This window comes from Neoarius graeffei, chromosome 18 (genome assembly GCF_027579695.1).
Source record: "Neoarius graeffei isolate fNeoGra1 chromosome 18, fNeoGra1.pri, whole genome shotgun sequence".
NCBI classification, from domain to species: Eukaryota; Metazoa; Chordata; class Actinopteri; order Siluriformes; family Ariidae; genus Neoarius; species Neoarius graeffei.
The window spans coordinates 36,627,312-36,653,252 of record NC_083586.1 but is presented as its reverse complement, the minus strand read 5'-3'; the positions used below and the strand labels follow the sequence as shown (position 1 = coordinate 36,653,252).

The 25,941-nt window shown below is 39.7% G+C and overlaps 1 protein-coding gene across 1 annotated transcript; it reads right to left on the bottom strand.

Annotated features, from left to right (window-relative positions):
• Positions 1–1,145: 1,145 nt before the first annotated feature.
• Positions 1,146–25,559, bottom strand: LOC132866725 (serine/threonine-protein kinase SIK2-like). The gene is made up of 12 exons (XM_060899505.1): positions 25,351–25,559; positions 18,542–18,703; positions 18,294–18,410; positions 17,765–17,828; positions 15,854–16,015; positions 13,981–14,105; positions 11,442–11,565; positions 11,112–11,335; positions 10,493–10,835; positions 6,625–6,888; positions 4,934–5,117; positions 1,146–2,840 (listed from the first exon to the last, which is right to left on the bottom strand). The coding sequence occupies exons 2-12, from the start codon at positions 18,686–18,688 to the stop codon at positions 2,498–2,500; spliced, it is 2,097 nt and encodes a 698-aa protein (XP_060755488.1). The 5' UTR covers positions 18,689–18,703; positions 25,351–25,559; the 3' UTR covers positions 1,146–2,497.
• Between the last annotated feature and the right edge of the window lie 382 nt (positions 25,560–25,941).

Here is a 25,941-nt window from a genome sequence, read left to right as displayed (position 1 = left end):
AGTTTGGGTGAGCCTGTGCTCACTGTAGCCTCAGATTCCTGTTCTTGGCTGAGGGGAGTGAAACCCAATGTGGTCTTCTGCTATTGTAGCCCATCTGCCTCAAGTGTGTTTCTGCTCACCAAAGTTGTAAAGAGTGGTTATTTTAGTTAATGTAGACTTCCTGATAACTGGAACCAGTCTGGCCATTCTCCTCTGACCTCAGCATTTTATGAAATCCTCAAACCAAAATCCTCATCTGACAACAACCATGTCACAGTCCAGGTTACTGAGGTCACTTTTTTTTTTTACCCATTTCTGATGTATGATGAGACCATTACTTGAAATTCTTGATATGTACACTACCGTTCAAAAGCTTGGGGTCACTTTGAAATGTCCTTATTTTTGAAAGAAAAGCACTGTTCTTTTCAATGAAGATCACTTTAAACTAATCAGAAATCCACTCTATACATTGCTAATGTGGTAAATGACTATTCTAGCTGCAAATGTCTGGTTTTTGGTGCAATATCTCCATAGGTGTATAGAGGCCCATTTCCAGCAACTCTCACTCCAGTGTTCTAATGGTACAATGTGTTTGCTCATTGCCTCAGAAGGCTAATGGATGATTAGAAAACCCTTGTACAATCATGTTAGCACAGCTGAAAACAGTTGAGCTCTTTAGAGAAGCTATAAAACTGACCTTCCTTTGAGCAGATTGAGTTTCTGGAGCATCACATTTGTGGGGTCGATTAAATGCTCAAAATGGCCAGAAAAACGTCTCGACTATATTTTCTATTCATTTTACAACTTATGGTGGTAAATAAAAGTGTGACTTTTCATGGAAAACACAAAATTGTCTGGGTGACCCCAAACTTTTGAACGGTAGTGTATCTACATGATTTTAGGCACTGTGCTGCTGCCACATGATCGGCTGACCGGATAATTGCATGAATGAGGTCTACACATGTTCCTAATCAAGTGATCTGTTCAGCATGGCACTTACTGATATCTGAGGACCACTGAAAGCTAGTGCATTTAAAATTCATTTGAGGGCTAAGAAAGAAATTTGCTAACAATGAGGAAATGCACATCATCAATCATTTTTTATTTACAGTAAATGAATAAATAAATACTTCTTTGGTTTGGCATAAAATATCGATATTGGCATGCACAGGGTGAATAAATACAGATTATACGTACACAATACAAGACACACACTGTGATCACTGACGACTCTGATAAATTGTCTATTATCATCAATCCACTCCAACTGCAGTCAGATTGTATTGTATATATCAAACAAAACAAGGAGCATATAAAGAATCCATCCATTATCTGTAGCCGCTTATACTGTACAGGGTCGCAGGCAAGCTGGAGCCTATCCCAGCTGACTATGGGCGAGAGGCGGGGTACACCCTGGACAAGTCTCCAGGTTATCAGAGGGCTAATACATAGAGACAACCATTCACACTCACATTCACACCTACGGTCAATTTAGAGCCACCAGTTAACCTAACCTGCATGTCTTTGGACTGTGGGGGAAACCGGAGCAACCGGAGGAAACCCACGCGGACACGGGGAGAACATGCAAACTCCGCACAGAAAGGCCCTCGTCGGCTACTGGGCTCAAACCCAGGACCTTCTTGCTGTGAGGCGACAGTGCTAACCACTACACCACCGTGCCACCCTCATATAAAGAATCATCACTGCTTATTTAAATACATGAGAAAAAACACTCAATAAGGTCCTTAAGCAAGCACAACTTTATTCATCACACACTTGTGAAATTTCCTCTCTGCATTTTAACCCATCTGAAGCAGTGAACACACACATGCACACACACGTGAGCAATGAGCGCACACACATACCCAGAGCAGTGGGCAGCCACGCTAACAGTGCCCAAGGAGCAGTTGGGAGTTAGGTGCCTCGCTCAAGGGCACCTCAGCCCAAGGCCGTCCCATATTAACCTAACCTGCATGTCTTTTGGATTGTGGGGGAAAACGGAGCACCCGGAGGAAACCCACGCAGACATGGGGAGAACATGCAAACTCCACACAGAAAGGCCCTGGCCAGCCGCTGGGTTCGAACTCGGAACCTTCTTGCTGTGAGGTGACCGTGCTAACCACTACACCACCGTGCCGCCCAAAATTGGATAATGAATAAAAAATAGGGCATTGTTGTTCCTCCATTAGTATTTTTTTGCATGCTTAACAACAGACAATAACATTTTAAACAGTAGCTCAGAGATATATGTATCCTCTAGTTAGATCTCATTAATTATATACAGTATAGTGCAGTCTTTTTTCCCCATTATTTTGGGAGAATAAAAGTGAATCAACAGTAAATGGATTTTCCATTTACGTGTAGTCATTTTGCAGATGCTCTCATTCAGAGTGACTTAAATGACAGATTTGGCATTTCTACTGTAACTGGAACAGCTCTAGAAAATTTGTTGCTACATTACTACAAAATCAAAAGAGATGACCAGGTACAATAGAACCTCTCTTGCTACTAATGAACATCAGCGCGAGCTTGGTTTTATCTGCAGCTGTTCCTCCAGGAGCAGTGTGGTGGAATCGACCATGTTGGAGGAAGAACAGCTGGAAGTGGAGCACAAATATGGTGCTGGCAGATAGGAAGTATGAGATGGTGGATCTTGTTGAGAACAGAGCAGACTCTGAGGTGTGTAAAGGAGGGATGAAGGGTTGCAGTGAACTTTGCGGTAACCTGAAGTGGATAAAGAAGTTAAGTGACACTCAAAGTGTGGTGGTGGACAGATGGAGTGATTCTGGATAGGCGTAGTAGAAGGAGGAGGAGAAGGCTTTTGTGGCAGATGGGGATGATGACGACGAATATTAGATGTCCTGCAAGAAGACAAGACAAGAAAAATTGCACTCAGAACATTAAAAATCTAAGTATGTAAAACCAGTAAAAGTTTGTGAACCCTGTAGAATTTTCTATATTTCTGCATAAATATGACCTAAAACATTATCAGATTTTCACACCAGTCCTAAAAGTAGATAAAGAGAACCCAGTTAAACAAACGAAACAAAAATATTATACTTGGTCATTTGTTTATTGAGGAAAATGATCCAATATTACATATCTGTGAGTGGCAAAAGTATGTGAACCTTTGCTTTCAGTATCTGGTGTGACCCCCTTGTGCAGCAATAACTGCAACTAAATGTTTCCGGTAACTGTTGATCAGTCCTGCACACCGGCTTGGAGGAATTTTAGCCCATTCCTCCGTACAGAACAGCTTCAACTCTGGGATGTTGATGGGTTTCATCACATGAACTGCTCACTTCAGGTCCTTCCACAACATTTCGATTGGATTAAGGTCAGGACTTTGACTTGGCCATTCCAAAACATTAACTTTATTCTTCTTTAACCATTCTTTGGTAGAACGACTTGTGTGCTTAGGGTCGTTGTCTTGCTGCATGACCCACCTTCTCTTAAGATTCAGTTCATGGACAGATGTCCTGACATTTTCCTTTAGAATTTGCTGGTATAATTCAGAAGTCATTGTTCCATCAATGATGGCAAGCCGTCCTAGCCCAGATGCAGCAAAGCAGGCCCAAACCATGATACTACCACCACCATGTTTCACAAATGGGATAAGGTTCTTATGCTGGAATGCAGTGTTTTCCTTTCTCCAAACATAACGCTTCTCATTTAAACCAAAAAGTTCTATTTTGGTCTCATCTGTCCACAAAACATTTTTCCAACAGCCTTCTGGCTTGTCCATGTGATCTTTAGCAAACTGCAGATGAGCAGCAATGTTCTTTTTGGAGAGCAGTGGCTTTCTCCTTGCAACCCTACCATGCACACCACTGTTGTTCAGTGTTCTCCTGATGGTGGACTCATGAACATTAACATTAGCCAATGTGAGAGAGGCCTTCAGTTGCTTAGAAGTTCCCCTGGGGTCCTTTGTGACCTCGCCAACTATTACATGCCTTGCTCTTGGAGTGATCTTTGTTGGTCGACCACTCCTGGGGAGGGTAACAATGGTCTTGAATTTCCTCCATTTGTACACAATCTGTCTGACTGTGGATTGGTGGAGTCCAAACTCTTTAGAGATGGTTTTGTAACCTTTTCCAGCCTGATGAGCATCAACAACGCTTTTTCTGAGGTCCTCAGAAATCTCCTTTGCTTGTGCCACGATACACTTCCACAAACATGTGTTGTGAAGATCAGACTTTGATAGATCCCTGTTCTTTAAATAAAACAGGGTGCCCACTCACACCTGATTGCCATCCCATTGATTGAAAACACCTGACTCTAATTTCACCTTCAAATTAACTGCTAATCCTAGAGGTTCACATACTTTTGCCACTCACAGATATGTAATATTGGGTCATTTTCCTCAATAAATAAATGACCAAGTATAATATTTTTGTCTCATTTGTTTAACTGGGTTCTCTTTATCTACTTTTAGGACTTGTGTGAAAATCTGATGATGTTTTAGGTCATATTTATGCAGGAATATAGAACATTCTAAAGGGTTCACAAACTTTCAAGCACCACTGTACCTAAACATAATATTTTCATATCCTTTCTGGTTACATATCAAACCAAAATCATCTGACTTTTTTTTTTTTACATAACTCACTGACTGAAATGTAACATAAAATTCGTATTTTCGTAAACTAATGACAGCATGGACCACCAGCGCACTAATGTATTAGAAAGTCCATAAATACAGTCTGTGAAAATATGCTGTATAAACAAAGTAGGTTTTATTGTGCAGGAAAGATAGAAGATGTAAACTGTAAAAATATGTAAAAGTGACAGGCCAATAAGACCAATTTTTGTATGTCTGGAAGTGCTCAAACTCAACTATAAGTTTTACTTTAGAAATACAATTTTACAAACTTCAAGTTTTACAAACAAAAAAAAAACCTTTTTTATTCCATGGCATGTTAGTTGACCAAATGAACTGTGTCTAGACTCTTACCACTGATGGTGCTGGAGGCCCTCAGGCTGGCTATGGAGATGCTCCCATGAGTGTGTTGGAGGTTTATTAGTGTGTTCTGGGTTGGGTACTGGGGGCCATGTGCACTGCACAGGAACTTTGTTCAAACCAAACTGGCCTGTTATGTGAACATTCTTGCTCAAATGCTCACGAAAAGCCCACAGACCTGTAAGTGTTAATGTAGAGCACAGAATTTTTAACAAGACATATATTATGAAGTAAGTGACTAAAATGATAGCTACAATTTCAAAGTAACCTTATAGAAAATAATGGCCAGTGTAACATGTGTAACATGTTAAGATACACATCACACTACACCGTCATTAATTATTTTCCTTTAACAGGAACCTAAATATTACTTTTATTAATAATTAAATGATTGACAAGTGGCTACAGATAATGGATGGATGGATACTAAGTGGATAGTTGTTTCTTCTTTTTAATTTTTTTAAAATTTTATCTCATCTCATTATCTCTAGCCGCTTTATCCTGTTCTACAGGGTCGCAGGCAAGCTGGAGCCTATCCCAGCTGACTACGGGCGAAAGGCGGGGTACACCCTGGACAAGTCGCCAGGTCATCACAGGGCTGACACATAGACACAGACAACCATTCACACTCACATTCACACCTACGGTCAATTTAGAGTCACCAGTTAACCTAACCTGCATGTCTTTGGACTGTGGGGGAAACCGGAGCACCCGGAGGAAACCCACGCGGACACGGGGAGAACATGCAAACTCCGCACAGAAAGGCCCTCGCCGACCACGGGGCTCGAACCCAGACCTTCTTGCTGTGAGGCGACAGCGCTAACCACTACACCACCATGCCGCCCTTTTTTAATTTTATTTTTTCCCGAAATCATTTCCATTTGTTCTTCATTTAAATTTTATTGGTTACTGTATCACATTAAAATTTAAATGAAGAACAAATGGAAATGATTTCAGGAAAAAATTAAATTAAAAAAGGGCGGCACGGTGGTGTAGTGGTTAGCGCTGTCGCCTCACAGCAAGAAGGTCTGGGTTCGAGCCCCGTGGTCGGCGAGGGCCTTTCTGTGCGGAGTTTGCATGTTCTCCCCGTGTCCGCGTGGGTTTCCTCCAGGTGCTCCGGTTTCCCCCACAGTCCAAAGACATGCAGGTTAGGTTAACTGGTGACTCTAAATTGAGCGTAGGTGTGAATGTGAGTGTGAATGGTTGTCTGTGTCTATGTGTCAGCCCTGTGATGACCTGGCGACTTGTCCAGGGTGTACCCCGCCTTTCGCCCGTAGTCAGCTCGGATAGGCTCCAGCTTGCCTGCGACCCTGTAGAAGGATAAAAGCGGCTAGAGATAATGAGATGAGATGAGATGAGACTGTATCACATTAAAGGTAGGAAAATACAGTATATAACATGATTTACCTTCAGTTACTTTTTTACATTGCAAACACCTGCAATTTTGCATATGCAAGGGTGTGTAAACATTATTCATAACATTAAATGACATGTAGCACATGCATTTCTGCTGCATTATTGTCTGGAGAGGGAAAACAGAATTTGTTGAAATAGACTTGTTTAACAGAATTTGAGAGAGAATATTAATGGTATATAACTATTTCAGATTCCTTTTTCATGAGTAGGCTATACATCGAACTCCTTCTATCTCCAAACTCTAGTACAAGAACCCACTCTGATCTTACCTTGGGGCAGTGAGGTGTCTGAGGCTCTTCTGCCCTCCTGGAAATTGGGAACTTGCAGACTTTTCTGGAACCTCACGACAGATGAATGAGTGTGTGGGCTTCTTTCTGATTTCAGTGAAACTGGATACTGTCCCTGAACTTGGTTCATAGAGAGTTGTGGGTCTAAAAGAGCACCAGGGGAAGTGAAAGAGGTGCTGGAGACAGTGAAGGAAGAATTGGGAGAGTTGTCTGCACTGGCACTGTCCACTAGATCCACCACAATATCTGCAGATATTGACAGAGAAATGCGGAGTTTAAAAAAGTGAAAAAAATACTGTGCCAAGGAGTGTAATAAATTGTTTTTCAGTAGCTGAAGACACATATTACACAAAAGACAAATAAAATGTTTATATATATATATATATATATATATATATATATATATATATATAATCCACATTCACTGGATATGAGCAATCACGCTTTCTGATTGGCTACTATACTACTAGGATATCAGCTCATATACTGTGAGTAGAGAAAAACAAAATGGCGGAGCGTGTTGCTGAACCAACCGAGGACAAAATAAAAACTCTATTAAAAATAAAGCCCCCCCCAAAAAAGCAACAAAATATAGAAGAAAAATATTTGACAGTAAGAATGTATCTTTTTTAATTTTTCAAGAATTATTATGAGAGCATTTTTCACAAATTGCTACTGTCATTTCGCTGGTTTGTTTACATTCTAAGCAGAAATTATTTTGTCAATAAATAAATTTAAATTCAATAAATAAATTATTATTTATTGAATTTAAATATAAAACAAGAAAAAAATGTGTCTTTTACTGTGTGTTAATGTTGACAGAAAATGCTTTATTTCCATTTATTTCCAAATTTATTTCCAAATTAATTTATAGCTGTCTAAGAAATCCTCATATTTTCCTCACCAGCCCTTATCAAAAAGAAGTATACTTCAAGTTCATTTTATTAAGTATACTTAAGTAAAGTTAAAGTATATTTCCTTAAGTATACTTTTGTGTACCAAGTATACTGATACGGTATCAATGTACTTACAGTATACTTGTAAGTAAATTAATCCAATACTTCTTGGGACTAAATTGGCCCACTTTTAGTTTATAACTAGAAAAGCACTTGGAGAGTGCAGACCTCCGCCAAGAATCCTTTAAAAAAATCCAGGATCCAGAAGGGGATCCGGCTCACCACCAAAATTTAATGGATTGTTACTTGTGCCCAGTCACACCTCTGGAAAAAATTTCATAGCAATCCGTTCATAACTTTTTCCGTAATGTTGCTAACAGACAAACCAACCAACAAACAAACCAACACTACCGAAAACATAACCTCCTTGGCGGAGGTAATAATAATAACTAGAATGCATTTCCGGAGAAAATGCGAAAGTGTGCTTGCTCAGGTGCACCACCATGGCGACCCGGCAAGAGAGGCGACCGCACGCCCACACGACAAGTTTTGTGTCAACACGCGAAAGTTTGGCCAAGACACAAGGCAGATTCTCATACGGAGATGACAGGCTGGCAAGGTTCTTTACAGGGACATCCCAGAGCATCACTAACATGAAAATTTAGATGTAATTCTAAATCTGTAAAGAGATATGACCCAAAACACCTTTTTGCTCATTGTGGCGCCCCCTAGTGGCCAAATGACACCAAATTTGATGAGGATACATGAACTGGTGCCGAAAGTCATCTCAACAAATATGGTCTTGATACGTCAAAGCGTTTCTGAGATATGAGCCAAAATACGGTTTTGCTAATTGTGACGCCCCCTACTGGCCAAATGACACCAAATTTGATGAGGGTAGTTGGGATGGTGTCCAAAGTCATGCCACTAAATATGGTCTTGATATGTCAAAGCATTTCCGTGATATGAGCTCACTTCCTGTTTGGTGGCTTTGCCATCAATTTTGATTGGCTGCCACGGGCGAACGCTTCGACATATGAGAGCAAAACGAATAACATTCATTAGGCATGGACTGGAGATCATGTGTGCTAAGTTTTGTGATGATCGGACAAAACATGCGGCCAGGGTCACTCTACCTTCACTTTGGACAAAATTCAAAATGGCGGAAAATCTAATTAGGCGGAGAATGACATCATAGGTGCGTTGGAATCGTCTAGCTCCAAGGATTCCAATGGCACCAGACTTATGAAAGTCGGACATACGGATCAAAAGTTACGTGCATGAACGCATGTAAAACTATGATCAGTTGGTGGCGCTACAGTGTGAGACGTACCAACATGAAACTTGATGAAATCAATCAGGGTCCACTCCTCTATCAGTGTACCAAGTTTTATGACTTTACACCTTGCGGTTTGGCCTCCAGAAGGAAAAATCTGTTTTTTGCGTCGCGCGCCCATTCATTTCAATGGGGAAAAAATTAATCCTTTAAAAAAATCTGGGATCCAGAAGGTGATCCGGATCACCGCCAAAATTTAATGGATTGTTACTTGTGCCCAGTCACACCTCTGGAAAAAATTTCAGAGCAATCCGTTCATTACTTTTCCCGTAATGTTGCTAACAGACAAACCAACAAACAAACAAACCAACGCTACCGAAAACATACAGTAACCTCCTTGGCGGAGGTAAAAAGTAAACTTTGAGTGTACAACTAGTATTTTTTATTTTGTACTACAAGTATACCACATATACTTACATACTAATAGTTTACTAGTTCTACTCTTGTAGTCCACTCTTTAGTTTACAAAAGCATACTTCATAGTATACTGGAAATATACTATGAGTTTACTTGTTTTATACTTCTCGTTCACTTTTTAGTTTACTGTAATATACTAGAAATATACTACTGGTTTACTCGTTACACACTTCTAGTCCACTTTTTAGTTTATAAAAGTATACTTTATAGCATATTGGAAATATACTATTAGTTACTGGTTATATAAATCTAGTCCACTTTTTAGTTTTGAAGTATACTGCAATTACCCTTCTAGGTATACTATTAGTTTTCTAGCCCTAACCCTTACCTCATGCACACTACCAGTAGACAAGTTAAGTGTTTTGTACCTTAAGGTACAATGAAGTTATAAAGGTAAGAATTCACAAAATAATAACAGATACTCAGGATTAAGAACATATTCATTTTCTTTAAAAATCAGAATTTTACTACAGGGCAAATACACTTAAACATAAGGCACAAATATTTAAATACTTTATTACACTTTTGTTAAGTATATCTTGATCAAAAGTTTAAGTATAAGTATACTTAGACTTTTCTATATACTTTTCAGAATAAGTTTACTTATGTATAACTTTATTAAGTATATCTCTGATAAGTAAATAAAAAGTAAACTGAAAGCATACTCTCTTATTTTTAGTTCAAAAGAAGTATACTAGAAGCACACTTGATTAAACTTCTTTTTTGTAAAGGAGGTATTGACTCAGCTCAGCCACAACTGCTCTCAGTCAATAAGAACACATTCATTTGCCTTATATTAGTGATGTCCACTCTGAACAATTTGGCGAAATTCAGTTAACTTTTAATTACTGCTGAATTAAAAGCACTGAGATAGACCGGTGTCCCGTCCAAGGATGTCCCTTTCCCCTTCCCAATGATCCCAAGATAAGCTCTTGATATGCACTGAATAGGGACTAGGAGGATGAATGAATGGATGGAGGATGAAAACAATTTTAATTGTTGAAATTTGGCCTATGCATCCTGAAATAGTGTTTAATAAACAGTGGTGGGTTTCCCAAAAGCCTCTTAATGTTAAGAGCGTCTTAACTAGGAGAGAGAGTTCATTGTGCTACTCGCTCTACCATTTAATGATGATCTTTGTGCTACGATGCTATTGGAAAACTCGGCACAGCTCAGTATCACACAATAACAGTGTACTTACTTGGTGGGTAACACCAGGACGACCCCTCAGAGCCAGTGTGTCTGTGTATCGTGCTCCTGTTTTCAGTTGTATATTCAAAAGGTAACTGCTTCTCCTCTTCATCCATGTTTTTAACTTGTACCGCTCTGCTTAATCCAGGATCGTGTAACTTGCTGGGAGAGGGAACGTTTCTGTACTGTAACATGGGTGGACTTGCATCTAATGAATTTCCCAGCACTGGTATGGTGTAACAAGGCTTTTTAGACCAAACTGGAGCTTTTCTGATTTGCTCTTGTCCATTCTGTCTCTCCAGCAAGAGCCAGTAAATGGCAGAGAAGTGGTTGTAACTGTCATTTTGTAAAGACTAGAGAAATAAATACAGATGTTAATTGGTATAGTGGGGAAAAAAAATCACAATGGCAGTCCAACTTTTTGATGTTGAAGTTTTAAGTAAGAACATTCTGAATAAATATATTTTTTAAATATAATTTATTTTTACACAGTATATGTACGGTAACAATAAACTGAGGCTATTTTAAGATGACCAAATATTAAATTTCTTGGTACGGTTTTGTTACAGTTGTTACACTGACATGTTAGATATTGGAAGCACATACAAAACGACCCAAGCTCAGCTTACTTCAATGGTTCTCCGCTTGTCAATGCCCAGTGTCTGCATGAGACCAAGCACTTGTTCGTTGTAACTCTTTGCCTGGCAGGGCCGCTCAGACTCAGAAGGGTTAAATAAAGCCTGGCACAATGCTATCGGCTCAGCTTTCATCCAGCAGTGCTGCTTGATTTGTGCCAGACTGATACGTTTGGCCGGATCCACCACCAGCATCTTCCGTATCAAATTCTCACACTCTGGATCAGAGCAGATCAGAGCAAGAGGAAAAATGCTGAAGTCTGACTAGTTTAACATGACACACATATCAATTAGTCATGGTTTGAGAGTGTGTAAACTTGGTACCCTGTGACATGAAGTAAGGGATTCTAAAGTGTCCCTCTACGACACGTTGTTTCAGGGCTGGAAGTGAGGCAGCATCAAAGGGCAGAGAGCCACACACCAGCACATAGAGAACCACACCTAGACTCTGAAAACCAAAGAAGACTTAACGTCTCATAATGTTCACATCAAACATCAGAATGGAGGAAAAATATAATGTCAGTAACTTTGAATGTGACATGTTTATTGGTGCAAGATGACCTGGTTTGAGTATTTAAGAAACTGCTGATCTCCTGGGATTTTCAAAAAAAAAAACAACAGTTTCTAGGGTTTACCCAAAAACGCCCAGTGATCTTTTACAGTGTCTTGCAAAAGTATTCATCCCCCTTGGTGTTTGTCCTGTTTTGTTGCATTACAAGCTGGAATTAAAATGGATTTTTGGAGGGTTAGCACCATTTGATTTACACAACATGCCTACCACTTAAAGGTGAAAATTGTTGTTTTATTGTGACACAAAAAATAATTAAGATGAAAACACAGAAATCTGGAGTGTACATAGGTATTCACCCCCAAAGCCAATACTTTGTAGAGCCACCTTTTGCTGCAATTACAGCTGCAAGTCTCTTGGGGTATGTCTCTATTAGCTTAGCATATCTAGTCACTGGGATTTTTGCCCATTCCTCAAGGTAAAACTGCTCCAACTCCTTCAAGTTAGATGGGTTGTGTTGGTGTACAAAATCTTCAAGTTATGCCACAGATTCTCAATTGGATTGAGGTCTGGGCTTTGACTAGGCCATTCCAAAACATTTAAGTGTTTCCCTTTAAACCACTCCAGTATAGCTTTAGCAGTCTGTTTAGGGTCATTGTCCTGCTGGAATGTGAACCTTCATCCCAGTCTCAAACCTCTGGCCGACTCAAACAGGTTTTCCTCCAGAATTGCCCTGTATTTAGTGCCATCCATCTTTCCTTCAGTCCTGATCAGCTTTCCTGTCCCTGCAGATGAAAAATATCCCCACAGCATGATGCTGCCACCACCATGCTTCACTGTAGGAATGGTGTTCTCAGGGTGTTGGGTTTGTGCCACACATGGCATTTCCCATGATGGCCAAAAAGATCAATTTTAGTCTCGTCTGACCAAAAAATCTTCTTCCATGTGTTTGGGGAGTCTGCTACGTGCTGTTGGGCAAACTCCAAATGTGTTTTCTTAAGCAATTACTTTTTCTGGCCACTGCCATAAAGCCCCGCTCTGTGGAGTGTACAGCTTAAAGTGGTCTGATGGACAGATACTTCCATCTCTGCTGTGGATCTTTGTGGCTCCTTCAGTGTTATCTTTGGCGTCTTTGTTGCATCTCTGATTAATGCCCTCCTTGCCCGGTCTGTGAGTTTTGGTGGGCGACCTTCTCTTGTCAGGTTTGTAGTGGTACCATATTCTTTCCATTTTGCTATAATGGATTTAATGGTGCTCCCTGGGATATTCAAAGTTTGTGACAGATCATGTGACACTTTGATTACACACAGGTGGATCTTAATCAACCAATTATGTGACTTATGAAGTGAATTGGTTGGACCAGCTCTTATTTAGGGGTTTCATACGAAAGGGAGTGAACACCTATGCACACTCCAGATTTCTGTTTTTTCATCTTAATTATTGTTTGTGTCACAATAAAACAACAATTTGCACCTTTAAAGTAGTAGGCATGTTGTGTAAATCAAATGGTGCTAACCCTCCAAAAATCCATTTTAATTCCATCTTCCAACATGGTTTCCGTTTCCAGTTGAGAATACACTGTACGCGTTTTGCTGCCGCTTCTCATGAGAGCTTACATTTTTCTTTTCTTCCCTTTTGTTTTTCTTTTTTCTTTTTTGTGTTTGTGTAGTTTGATGTTTGTTTGTTTTTTTGTTTAAGTGTTTTGTCCGCCGGTTGTGGTGTAGCTCCGGACCCAGTTTTGGGCGTCGGTTTCCTTTAGGCCTTGGTGCGCCATCGGTGACGCCTGTGCTCCTCCCTATGGACTGCAGTGAGCTTGTTGCTCTTTTAACATAGGGGTTGTCCAGTACTCTGTGCGGTGGTGCTTTTGTGCTTGGCACGGTCTTCCAAGCGATGTTGCCCGGTGGCGTCACGTTGGCTGTGCAGGTGGTTTAGGACATACCAGTGCTCTGTGCGGTGATGCTTCTGTGCTCGCTTTGTAGATCCATGGTGCGGTGTTCTAAGCAATGTTGCCTAGCAGGACGTTGCGGCGGCTGTGCAGGTGATGTGGGATTTATCTTCGTGCGCCTGGTGGGACTGTTGTAGCTATGCTATTGGAATTACATCCTGACCCTCTTTTGGTGGACTTTTTTTTTTCTTTCCCTAATTGTAAAGCGACCTTGGGTGTAAGAAAGGCACTATATAAACTGAACTGGTTATTTTATTATTATTATCTTGTAATGCAACAAAACAGGATGAACACTAAGGGGGATGAATACTTTTGCAAGACACTGTATGGGACCAAACTAAAAAGGCACATTTTTCATCCCAACTATCTAGTTATGGATGGTAGGACTGAAATTTATCTAAGAAATTTACCCAGATGTCAAGCTGCGGTCCCTCATATTCCTTTCCCTTGAAGATCTCTGGTGCTGCATAAGGTGGACTTCCACACCAGGTATTCAGAGGCTTTCCAGGTATGAAGAAATTTCCAAAACCAAAGTCTGAGGAACACAGTAAGAAAAATATGACATCATGGTGTATGTAAAGCTTCTGTGATTCCTGCCACACACATAACCATGGCCCCTAAAAAACAAATAATATCACCATTTGTGATGTCACCGATGAACTCCTGCCTGTGGGACTAACACTGACATATTTAAATCGATCACTAGCAAAACACTCCTTGAGAAGTATTACTATGACATATTATTTAACATTAGATACCACATATTGGTCGAGAAGATTAGAGAATATGTAGAACATACACAGATCAGCCAAAATAATCTGACAGTTGAAGTGAATAACATTGATTATCTCATTACAATGGCACCTGTCAAGGGGTGGGATATATTAAGCAGCAAGACAACAGTCAGTTCTCAAAGTTGATGTGTTGGAAGCAGGAAAAGTGGGCAAGTGTGGGGATCTGAGTGACTTTGACAAGGGCCAAGTTGTGATGGCTAGATGACTGGATCAGAGCATCTCCAAGATGGCACATCTTGTGGGGTGTTCCCCGTATACAATGGATAGTATGTACCAAAAGTGGTCCAAGGAAGAACAGCCGGTGACCCAGCAACAGGGTCATGAGCACCTAATGCTCCTTGATGCATGTAGGGAATGAAGGCTAGCCCATCAGGTCCGATCCCACAGAAGAGCTACTGGAGCACAAATTGCTGAAAAAAGTGAATGCTGGCTATGATAGAAAGGTGACAGAATATGCAGTACATTGCAGCTTGCTGTGTATGGTGCTGCGTAGCGATAGACCGGTCAGAGTGTCCATGCTGACTCCTGTCTACTGCTGAAAGTGGCTATAATGGGCTCAGGAGCATCAGAACTGGACCAAGGAGCAGTGGAAGAAGGATGCCTGGTCTGATGAATCTTGTTTTCTTTTGCATCATGTGGACGGGCGGGTACATGTGCATTGCTTACCTGGGGAACAGCTGGCACCAGGATGCACTTTGGGTAGAAGACAAGCCGGCAGAGGCAGTGTGATGCTCTGGGCAATGTTCTGCTGGGAAACATTTGGTCCTGGCATTCATGTGGATATTACTTTAGCACATACCACCTACCTAAACATTACTGCAAACCAAGTATACCTCTTCATGACAACGGTATTCCCTAATGGCAGTGGCCTCTTTCAGCAGGATAATGCACCCTGCCACACGGCAAAAATAGTTCAGGAATGGCAAAGAGTTCAAGGCATTCACATTGCCTCCAAATTGTTCAAATCTCAATCCAATCAAACATCTGTAGGATGTGTTGGACAAACAAGTTCAATCCATGGAGGCCCCACCTCAAAACTTACAGGACTTAAAGGATCTGCTGCTAATGTCTTGGTGCCAAATACAACAGCACACCTTCAGAGGTCTTGTGGAGTCCATACCTCAATGGGTCAGAACTCTTTTGGTAGGACAAGGGGGACCGACACAAGATCAGGCAGGTGGTTTTAATGTTATAGCTGATCGGTGTACTTTTTAATATACAACCCCGATTCCAAATAGTTGTGACTCTGTGTGAAACGTAAATAAAAACAGAATACAATAATTTTCAAATATGTTTTGATCTATATTCAACTGAATACTATACAAATACAAGATATTTAATGTGTAAACTGATGAACTTTATTATTTTTTGCAAATATACACTCATTCTGAATTTGATGCCTGTAATGTGTATATATCTATATGTGTGTGTATGTGTGTATTCTACTTCACTTTTATTAATAAATCAGCTTACATGAGCTGTTCTATACCTGCCAGTTTGATGTTCATGTTGCTGTCCAGCAGTAAATTTTCAGCTTTAAGGTCTCTGTGTACAATGTGGTGTCTATGGCAATACTCTACAGCAGAGAGGATTTGCCAGAATGTCTTCCGAGCTTCTTCCTCACTCAGATGACCGTTGCATGCAAGATAATCTTCAGAAAGATGAAAAGATTCAGGTGTGCTTGTGAAGTGTTTCAAGCATTTTCCCTCACATACAGTGGTGCTTGAAAGTTTGTGAACCCTTTAGAATTTTCTATATTTCTGTATAAATATGACCCAAAACATCATCAGATTTTCACACAAGTCCTAAAAGTAGATAAAGAGAGCCCATTTAAACAAATGAGACAAAAATATTATACTTGGTCATTTATTTATTTAGGAAAATGATCCAATATTACATATCTGTGAGTGGCAAAAGTATGTTAACCTCTAGGATTAGCAGTTAATTTTAAGGTGAAATTAGAGTCTGGTGTTTTCAATCAATGGGATGACAATCAGGTGTGAGTGGGCACCCTGTTTTATTTAAAGAACAGGGATCTATCAAAGTCTGATCTTCACAACACATGTTTGTGGAAGTGTATCATGGCATGAACAAAGGAGATTTCTGAGGACCTCAGAAAAAGTGTTGTTGATGCTCATCAGGCTGGAAAAGGTTACAAAACCATCTCTAAAGAGTTTGGACTCCACCAATCCACAGTCAGACAGATTGTGTACAAATGGAGGAGATTAAAGACTACTGTTACCCTCCCCAGGAGTGGTCAACCAACAAAGATCACTCCAAGAGCAAGGTGTGTAATAGTTGGCGAGGTCACAAAGGACCCCAGGGTAACTTCTAAGCAACTGAAGGCCTCTCTCACATTGGCTAATGTTAATGTTCATGAGTCCATCATCAGGAGAACACTGAACAACAATGGTGTGCATGGCAGGGTTGCAAGGAGAAAGTCACTGCTCTCCAAAAGAACATTGCTGCTCATCTGCAGTTTGCTAAAGATCATGTGGACAAGCCAGAAGGCTATTAGAAAAATGTTTTGTGGATGGATGAGATCAAAATAGAAATTTTTGGTTTAAATGAGAAGCATTATATTTGGAGAAAGGAAAACACTGCATTCCAGCATAAGAACCTTATCCCATCTGTGAAACATGGTGGTGGTAGTATCATGGTTTGGGCCTGTTTTGCTGCATCTGGGCCAGGACGGCTTGCCATCATTGATGGAACAATGAATTCTGAATTATACCAGCGAATTCTAAAGGAAAATGTCAGGACATCTGTCCATGAACTGAATCTCAAGAGAAGGTGAGTCATGCAGCAAGACAACAACCCTAAGCACACAAGTCGTTCTACCAAAGAATGGTTAAAGAAGAATAAAGTTAATGTTTTGGAATGGCCAAGTCAAAGTCCTGACCTTAATCCAATTGAAATGTTGTGGAAGGACCTGAAGTGAGCAGTTCATGTGAGGAAACCCACCAACATCCCAGAGTTGAAGCTGTTCTGTACAGAGGAATGGGCTAAAATTCCTCCAAGCCGGTGTGCAGGACTGATCAACAGTTACCGGGAACGTTGAGTTGCAGTTATTGCTGCACAAGAGGGTCACACCAGACACTGAAAGCAAAGGTTCACATACTTTTGCCACTCACAGATATGTAATATTGGATCATTTTCCTCAATAAGTAAATGACCAAGTATAATATTTTTGTCTCATTTGTTTAACTGGGTTCTCTTTATCTACTTTTAGGACTTGTGTGAAAATCTGATGATGTTTTAGATCATATTTATGCAGAAATATAGAAAATTCTAAAGGGTTCACAAACTTTCAAGCACCACTGTACAATTGTTGAGAGAGATATAGCATACAACTGATGTGATGTGTAGATTTGATGAAAGAGCTCATGATCAGACTTACCGAACATCTCCCCGTTATTGGCATACTCTGTAACAATGTACAACATGTTCTTGGTTTCCATAACCTGCAAATTAGGGACAGGAATCGTTCACATTCACACAGTAGTGATAACAGTTTGAGATCCTAAATAGCAATGACTGACTGCATGTTCTGTTTGTCTTTTCATTATAAGATATAGTATTAAATACGTGTGTGTGCGCGCACACACGTGCACTGCATGTTTATTTATTTATTGAATTAATTTTTGGGTGTATGTTGGGTGGGTTGTCCTTAGCTATTAAATTAAGTTTAGTGGCTCTCTGATGCAGTGACGGCAGGAAGACTGTAGTATTGCAATTGGAGTAACTTCAGATTGCTTTCTTGTTGCTTTGGAAACCGCCCTCTTACGTCTGCGGCACACTACTAATAAAGGCTGTCACACCTTTACCAGCTTCACGCATAGACTGAATTCCATCTCACTAATAAGTCATTTTAGAGAAGTCTTCTGCAATGTGTGTTGATGAGTATAAATACTCCAAAACTCACAGACCTGGTAGAGTCTGATGATGTGTGGATGGTTCAGAAGCTTCATGATTTTAACTTCCCTGTTGAGTTTTTCCAAGTCTGATGCATCCAAACAGGTTTTGTCGATGATTTTAATGGCAACCTGTGAGACGGAATTAAGAAAATTTCAGACACTAAAAAGCCTATTACTGAAAAATCATAATTAACAAGCTATAATTTAATAAGATTAATTAACAAGAAAGGGTTATTGGTCATGACAGTAATATAGGGAACCTGTGTTTTAGTGACTTTGTGTCTTGCCAGTTTCACCACAGCAAAGTTTCCTTTCCCCAGCGTACGGATGATCTCATAGAAGCCAACCTGGAGAGGTTTACCAACCCGGTTCATTGTGTCTGGACAATCCTCCAACAGCACCACCATGGTTAGTGTCTTTAACTGCTCCACAATTAATCATAAAAGAGTTGAGGCAACATGATCAGGTGGTTGTTTTAGCAGCAAACAACGCTATCAGAAAAATAGTACTAAACTATACCTTTCCTTATCACTGGGGTGGTGCTAAGGTACAAAGTACATATATACTGTGTGTAGTCATCATATCTTTTAAAATATTTTTTTCATAACATAAAAAAGTATTTTACTGGCTGTGCATCAGTGCTTACTAGTTCAGAAAGGATGTTTTTGTGCACAAGTCAAAATTAAAAATAATAAGTCCATCGGTGCAGTATTATTGTTTTTATTCTGTAAAAGGTGTAAAATATGACATGTTGCAAACCAATGCATGATTGTACATGTGGGCTCCTATTTATTTAATGATTGGTCATGTGTAAGTCTAGTAAATCATTGCTGTTACAGTGGTACTTGAAAGTTTGTGAACCCTCTAGAATTTTCTATATTTCTGCATAAATATGACCTAAAACATCATCAGATTTTCACACAAGTCCTAAAAGTAGATAAAGAGAACCCAGTTAAACAAATGAGACAAAAATATTTTACTTGGTCATTTATTTATTGAGGAAAATGATCCAATATTACATATCTGTGAGTGGCAAAAATATGTGAACCTTTGCTTTCAGTATCTGGTGTGACCCCCTTGTGCAGCAATAACTGCAACTAAACGTTTCCGGTAACTGTTGATCAGTCCTGCACACCAGCTTGGAGGAATTTTAGCCCATTCCTCCGTACAGAACAGCTTCAACTCTGGGATGTTGGTGGGTTTCCTCACATGAACTGCTCACTTCAGGTCCTTCCACAACATTTTGATTGGATTAAGGTCAGGACTTTGACTTGGCCATTCCAAAACATTAACTTTATTCTTCTTTAACCATTCTTTGGTAGAACGACTTGTGTGCTTAGGGTCGTTTTCTTGCTGCATGACCCACCTTCTCTTGAGATTCAGTTCATGGACAGATGTCCTGACATTTTCCTTTAGAATTCGCTGGTATAATTCAGAATTCATTGTTCCATCAATGATGGCAAGCCGTCCTGGCCCAGATGCAGCAAAACAGGCGCAAACCATGATACTACCACCACCATGTTTCACAGATGGGATAAGGTTCTTGTGCTGGAATGCAATGTTTTCCTTTCTTCAAACATAACGCTTCTCATTTAAACCAAAAAGTTCTATTTTGGTCTCATCCGTCCACAAAACATTTTTCCAATAGCCTTCTGGCTTGTACACATGATCTTTAGCAAACTGCAGATGAGCAGCAATGTTCTTTTTGGAGAGCAGAGGCTTTCTCCTTGCAATCCTGCCATGCACACCATTGTTGTTCAGTGTTCTCCTGATGGTGGACTCATGAACATTAACATTAGCCAATGTGAGAGAGGCCTTCAGTTGCTTCGAAGTTACCCTGGGGTCCTTTGTGACCTCGCCGACTATTACACGCCTTGCTCTTGGAGTGATCTTTGTTGGTTGACCACTCCTGGGGAGGGTAACAATGGTCTTGAATTTCCTCCATTTGTACACAATCTGTCTGACTGTGGATTGGTGGAGTCCAAACTCTTTAGAGATGGTTTTGTAACCTTTTCCAGCCTGATGAGCATCAACAACACTTTTTCTGAGGTCCTCAGAAATCTCCTTTGTTCGTGCCACGATACACTTCCACAAACATGTGTTGTGAAGATCAGACTTTGATAGATCCCTGTTCTTTAAATAAAACAGGGTGCCCAGTCACACCTGATTGTCATCCCATTGATTGAAAACACCTGACTCTAATTTCACATTCAAGGTAACTGCTAATCCTAGAGGTTCACATACTTTTGCCACTCACAGATATGAAATATTCAATCATTTTCCTCAATAAATAAATGACCAAGTATAATATTTTTGTTTCATTTGTTTAACTGGGTTCTCTTTATTACCTCCGCCAAGGAGGTTATGTTTTCGGTAGCGTTGGTTTGTTTGTTTGTTGGTTTGTCTGCTAGCAACATTACGGAAAAAGTAATGAACGGATTGCTCTGAAATTTTTTCCAGAGGTGTGACTGGGCACAAGTAACAATCCATTAAATTTTGGCGGTGCTCTGGATCACCTTCTAGATCCCGGAATTTTTTAAAGGATTCTTGGCGGAGGTCTGCGCTCTCCGAGTGCTTTTCTAGTTTATTTTTAGGACTTTTGTGAAAATCTGAGGATGTTTTAGGTCATATTTATGCATAAATATAGACAATTCTAAAGGGTTTGCAAACTTTCAAGCACCACTGTAAGTGAAAGACTTAAAGCTAGGGTAGGCAACGTTGAAGAAACTGGCAAGAGTAAGCTAGATTTTGAAAGTATCCAACCAAAACATCCCACCCCATCCCTTTAGATCACCCTCCAAAGCTACTCCTCCAAAACACATGAACGTGCACTGCCTGACTACTGCTGGAGGAAAGAAAGAAAGCAACAAGGGATGGGGGTTGACATGGCGTAGCACATCTCTGCCATATCCAACTACCTTATGACTCATTCATATGTAAATAAGCACCTAACATTATCATAATTATTGTAAACAATGAGCTGGCTATTGTTAGTACTCACAGCTGTCAGCAATATGTCTGCCTAGTGGAAGCCTCTGGTTATACACAGTGTACGGGCAGAATGCGTGCACATTGGCAGACTGCTACAGAGAATGGATTTTTTCTTTGTATTGTCAGAGCATTTGACTTATTCATTGCTGTCAGGATGTAATGAGAATTTCAAGAAATATAACAAAAAATGCTTCTAAAATAAATTAACTAGTCTGCCTTTAAATGGTGGAGAAAGGATAATAAATTTGGTGTTACAGCACCATCCATGGGGCATCAAAACATTTTTACTTGCACCAAAAGTCCTGCACACTATTTCTGTGTGGTTTCAGAAGACAAAGATAAAGAAGAATCAGACAACATTTACATCTCGAATATTTTTGGAGTTTGATCTCCTGGGATTTTTTTTTTCTTTTTTGAGGTATAGTTGCGTGAATTACATCAGATTCCTAGGAAAGCAACTTTTATTGTTCAAAATAAGTCAAATATCCAGGACCAAAATATCAAAACAAAACAACACAAAATGTAATAAAATAAAGGTATGTGATATTTTTTGACGTATTATGGTTTGGGGCAAAAAGGTCAAGATTCTTTTTGCCAAAAGAAAAGAAAAAAAGTGTTGCAAAGTCAAGAACCACACAGCTTCTTAACAGCTTGTCTATCAGCTGTAAAAGGCCATTAAAACTGAGAGGAACAACACCGACACATCCAATAATTTTTGACAAACAAACAAACAAACAAACAAACAAACAAACAAACAAACACTTACACTATAACATATTCCATATTGCTTCAGTCATAAATTGTTTATTAATGTTGTATTCAATGTTAAATTTGAATGACTGAATTTCATGTACTTTTTTGGTAAAAAAAAAAAAAGCCTTTTTTTTTTGCCCCAGAGTGTACTGTAAGGTCCACAAATAAGCATATGCATTAATGTTTTCATAATGATGACTTAATACATGCATTGATCATTAGAGCATTAGGAAATAATTAAGCATATCTGTCAACAACATCTGACTCATATGGTATGAGTCAAAAGTTTGGACACACCTTGTAATTTTCTTTATTTTCATGAATTAAAAGACACTTCATACCTTAAAGTAATGATGGATGTTGTTTCTCTTTACTTAGTTGAGCGGCTCTTGACATAACATGGATTACTACAGTTGTGGAATAGGGCTATTTACTGTATTTTTATTATTTACTATTTGATCTCAAACACATGAAGAAGAACTTGCACTAATTAACTTTTGACAAAGCACATCTGTTAACTAAAAAGCATTCCAAGTGACGACCTCATGAAGCTGGGGAAAAGAATACCAATAGTGTGTAAAGTGCCATCAAGGTAAACACTGGCTACTCTGAAGAATCTGAAATATGTTAACCCATTTTTGTTTACCACATAATTCTATATGTTATTTCATAGTTTTAAGGTCTTCAGTATTGTTCTACAAGTAATGCTGTGAAGCAGAGATGCTTTCAAAAATAATGAAATTGCATTTCTAGATTTAAAAAAACACTACAAAGGAGCAGTAAACAGTCATTAATGAATCAAAGTCAATATTTGGGGTGATGACCCTTTGCTTAAAACACACACACACACACACACACACACACACACACACACACACACACACACACACACACACACTGCCCAATTTCATAGGAACTTGTTCTTGATTCAAAGATTTCTGTTCTTGGTTGGCAGGACTGGAACCCAATGCTGTTGCATGCTGAGATGCTTTTCTGCTCACCACGGTTGTAAAGAGTGATTATATGAGTTACTATATCCTTCCTGGCAGTTCAAACCAATCTGGCCATTTTCCTCTGACCTCTCTTATCAACAAGGCGTTTGTTTCCACTCACAGAACTGTCGCTCACTCAATGTTTTTTTTTTCACACTATTCTGTGTAAACTCTAGAGACTGTTGTGTGTGAAAACACCAGGAGATCAGCAGCTTCTGAAATACTCAAACCAGTCCATCTGGCTCAAACCAACACCCATGCCACAGTGAAAGAAAGTCACACTTTGAGATCACGATTTTTCCCATTCTGATGTTTGACGTCAACGTAAACTGAAGATCTTGATTTGTATCTGCATGATTTTATTTATGTATTGCGCTGCTGTCAAGGGATTGGCTGATTAGAGAACTGCGTCAAACAGCAGGTATTCCTAACAAAGTGGCCAGCGAGCGTATATACAGTGGTGCTTGAATGTTTGTGAACCCTTTAGAATTTTCTATATTTCTGCATAAATATGACCTAAAACATCAGATTTTCACACAAGTCCTAAAAGTAGATAAAGAGAACCCAGTTAAACAAATGGATCAAAAATATTATACTTGCTCATTTATTGATTGAGGAATATGATCCAATATTACATATCTGTGAGTGGCAAAACTATGTGAACCTCTAGGATGAGCAGTTAATTTGAAGGTGAAATTAGAGTCAGGTGTTTTCAATCAATGGGATGACAATCAGGTGTGAGTGGGCACCCTGTTTTATTTAAAGAACAGGGATCTATCAAAGTCTGATCTTCACAACACATGTTTGTGGAAGTGTATCATGGCATGAACAAAGGAGATTTCTGAGGACCTCAGAAAAAGTGTTGTTGATGCTCATCAGGCTGGAAAAGGTTACAAAACCATCTCTAAAGAGTTTGGACTCCACCAATCCACAGTCAGACAGATTGTGTACAAATGGAGGAAATTCAAGACCATTGTTACCCTCCCCAGGAGTGGTCAACCAACAAAGATCACTCCAAGAGCAAGGCGTGTAATAGTCAGGGAGGTCACAAAGGACTCCAGGGTAACTTCTAAGCAACTGAAGGCCTCTCTCACACTGGCTAATGTTAATGTTCATGAGTCCACCGTCAGGAGAACACTGAACAACAATGGTGTGTATGGCAGGGTTGCAAGGAGAAAGCCACTGCTCTCCAAAAAGAACATTGCTGCTCGTCTGCAGTTTGCTAAAGATCACGTGGACAAGCCAGAAGGCTATTGGAAAAATGTTTTGTGGATGGATGAGACCAAAATAGAACTTTTTGGTCGTTATATTTGCCGAAAAGAAAGGAAAACACTGCATTCAGCATAAGAACCTTATCCCATCTGTGAAACATGGTGGTGGTAGTATCACGGTTTGGGCCCGTTTTGCTGCATCTGGGCCAGGACGGCTTGCCATCATTGATGGAACAATGAATTCTGAATTATACCAGCGAATTCTAAAGGAAAATGTCAGGACATCTGTCCATGAACTGAATCTCAAGAGAAGGTGGGTCATGCAGCAAGACAACGACCCTAAGCACACAAGTCGTTCTACCAAAGAATGGTTAAAGAAGAATAAAGTTAATGTTTTGGAATGGCCAAGTCAAAGTCCTGACCTTAATCCAATCGAAATGTTGTGGAAGGACCTGAAGCAAGCAGTTCATGTGAGGAAACCCACCAACATCCCAGAGTTGAAGCTGTTCTGTACGGAGGAATGGGCTAAAATTCCTCCAAGCCGGTGTGCAGGACTGATCAACAGTTACCGGAAACATTTAGTTGCAGTTATTGCTGCACAAGGGGGTCACACCAGATACTGAAAGCAAAGTTTCACATACACTAGTGTGAAAATCTGATGATGTTTTAGGTCATATTTATGCAAAAATATAGAAAATTCTAAAGGGTTCACAAACTTTCAAGCACCACTGGAGTAGTCTCAGGCACAGTGAAATGAGCTGTAGGTTTTACTGAGCATCTTGCAGAACCACAGTTCTTCTGGACACTTTGACTGTCACACTCGCTTCTTAATTTCGCAGCCTTCATTCTGCTTTAAAAAAAAAAAAAATCTAAACTGTTTTTTTGTACTAACTTGATAATGAAGAAGTCATAAAATAAAAATCTAGAACAAAGCTTGTACTTCAAAAATAGGGTTCCTAAGACTTTTGCACAGTACTGGATCAATAATAATAATAATAATAATAATAATAATAATAATAATAATAATAATAATAGCTCATTGCTTTTTGGAAACATTGATTAGTTGAAGTAGGACTAATAATAATGATATTAAGTATTTTAATTGGATGTGATAGAGCTCACCGTGTGCACTGGGAAGTGTTAAAGCTCTCCATGTGTAAATATCAGCTGCTTTCCCCTGAGGTCACATTCCTGTGGTCGCTCCTTTGCTTTGCCCCTCATTCACGCCTTTTGATTTTGTTTAAAAAGAAGTAGAAATGTGTTTATTATTTCTTTAGTCACTCCTCTTGGTTTCTGCTCACTCTCTGGATCCTGCTGCACCCTCTGTGGAGACTCGGGTCAATCTTAATTCACCATAAGAGGTCCTGCACACTCACTCACTTTATTAACGTCACTCTGGCGTCAAAGCACTGAGCAGGGCGCGCGCAGGAACCCATGTTGCCAAGCAACGCAAGCCACATCCCAAACCGCTTATAACATAGGAATTGTGTTAATGGTGCACACAAATATGTCACCAAACACAAGTATGTGACCTGGTTAAACACACTGGAATATCACAAGCTCACTCGGTATAGGTCTATATACAGTAGCGAGGTATAATCTTGGTATTAGCCAAATATTAGCCTAAATCTGCTACCAGTCTGGTGCTAGTAAACTTCCTCAAATGTTGCTACTAGTTAGCATACAAATGAGAACGAGTCTCTAATCACACTA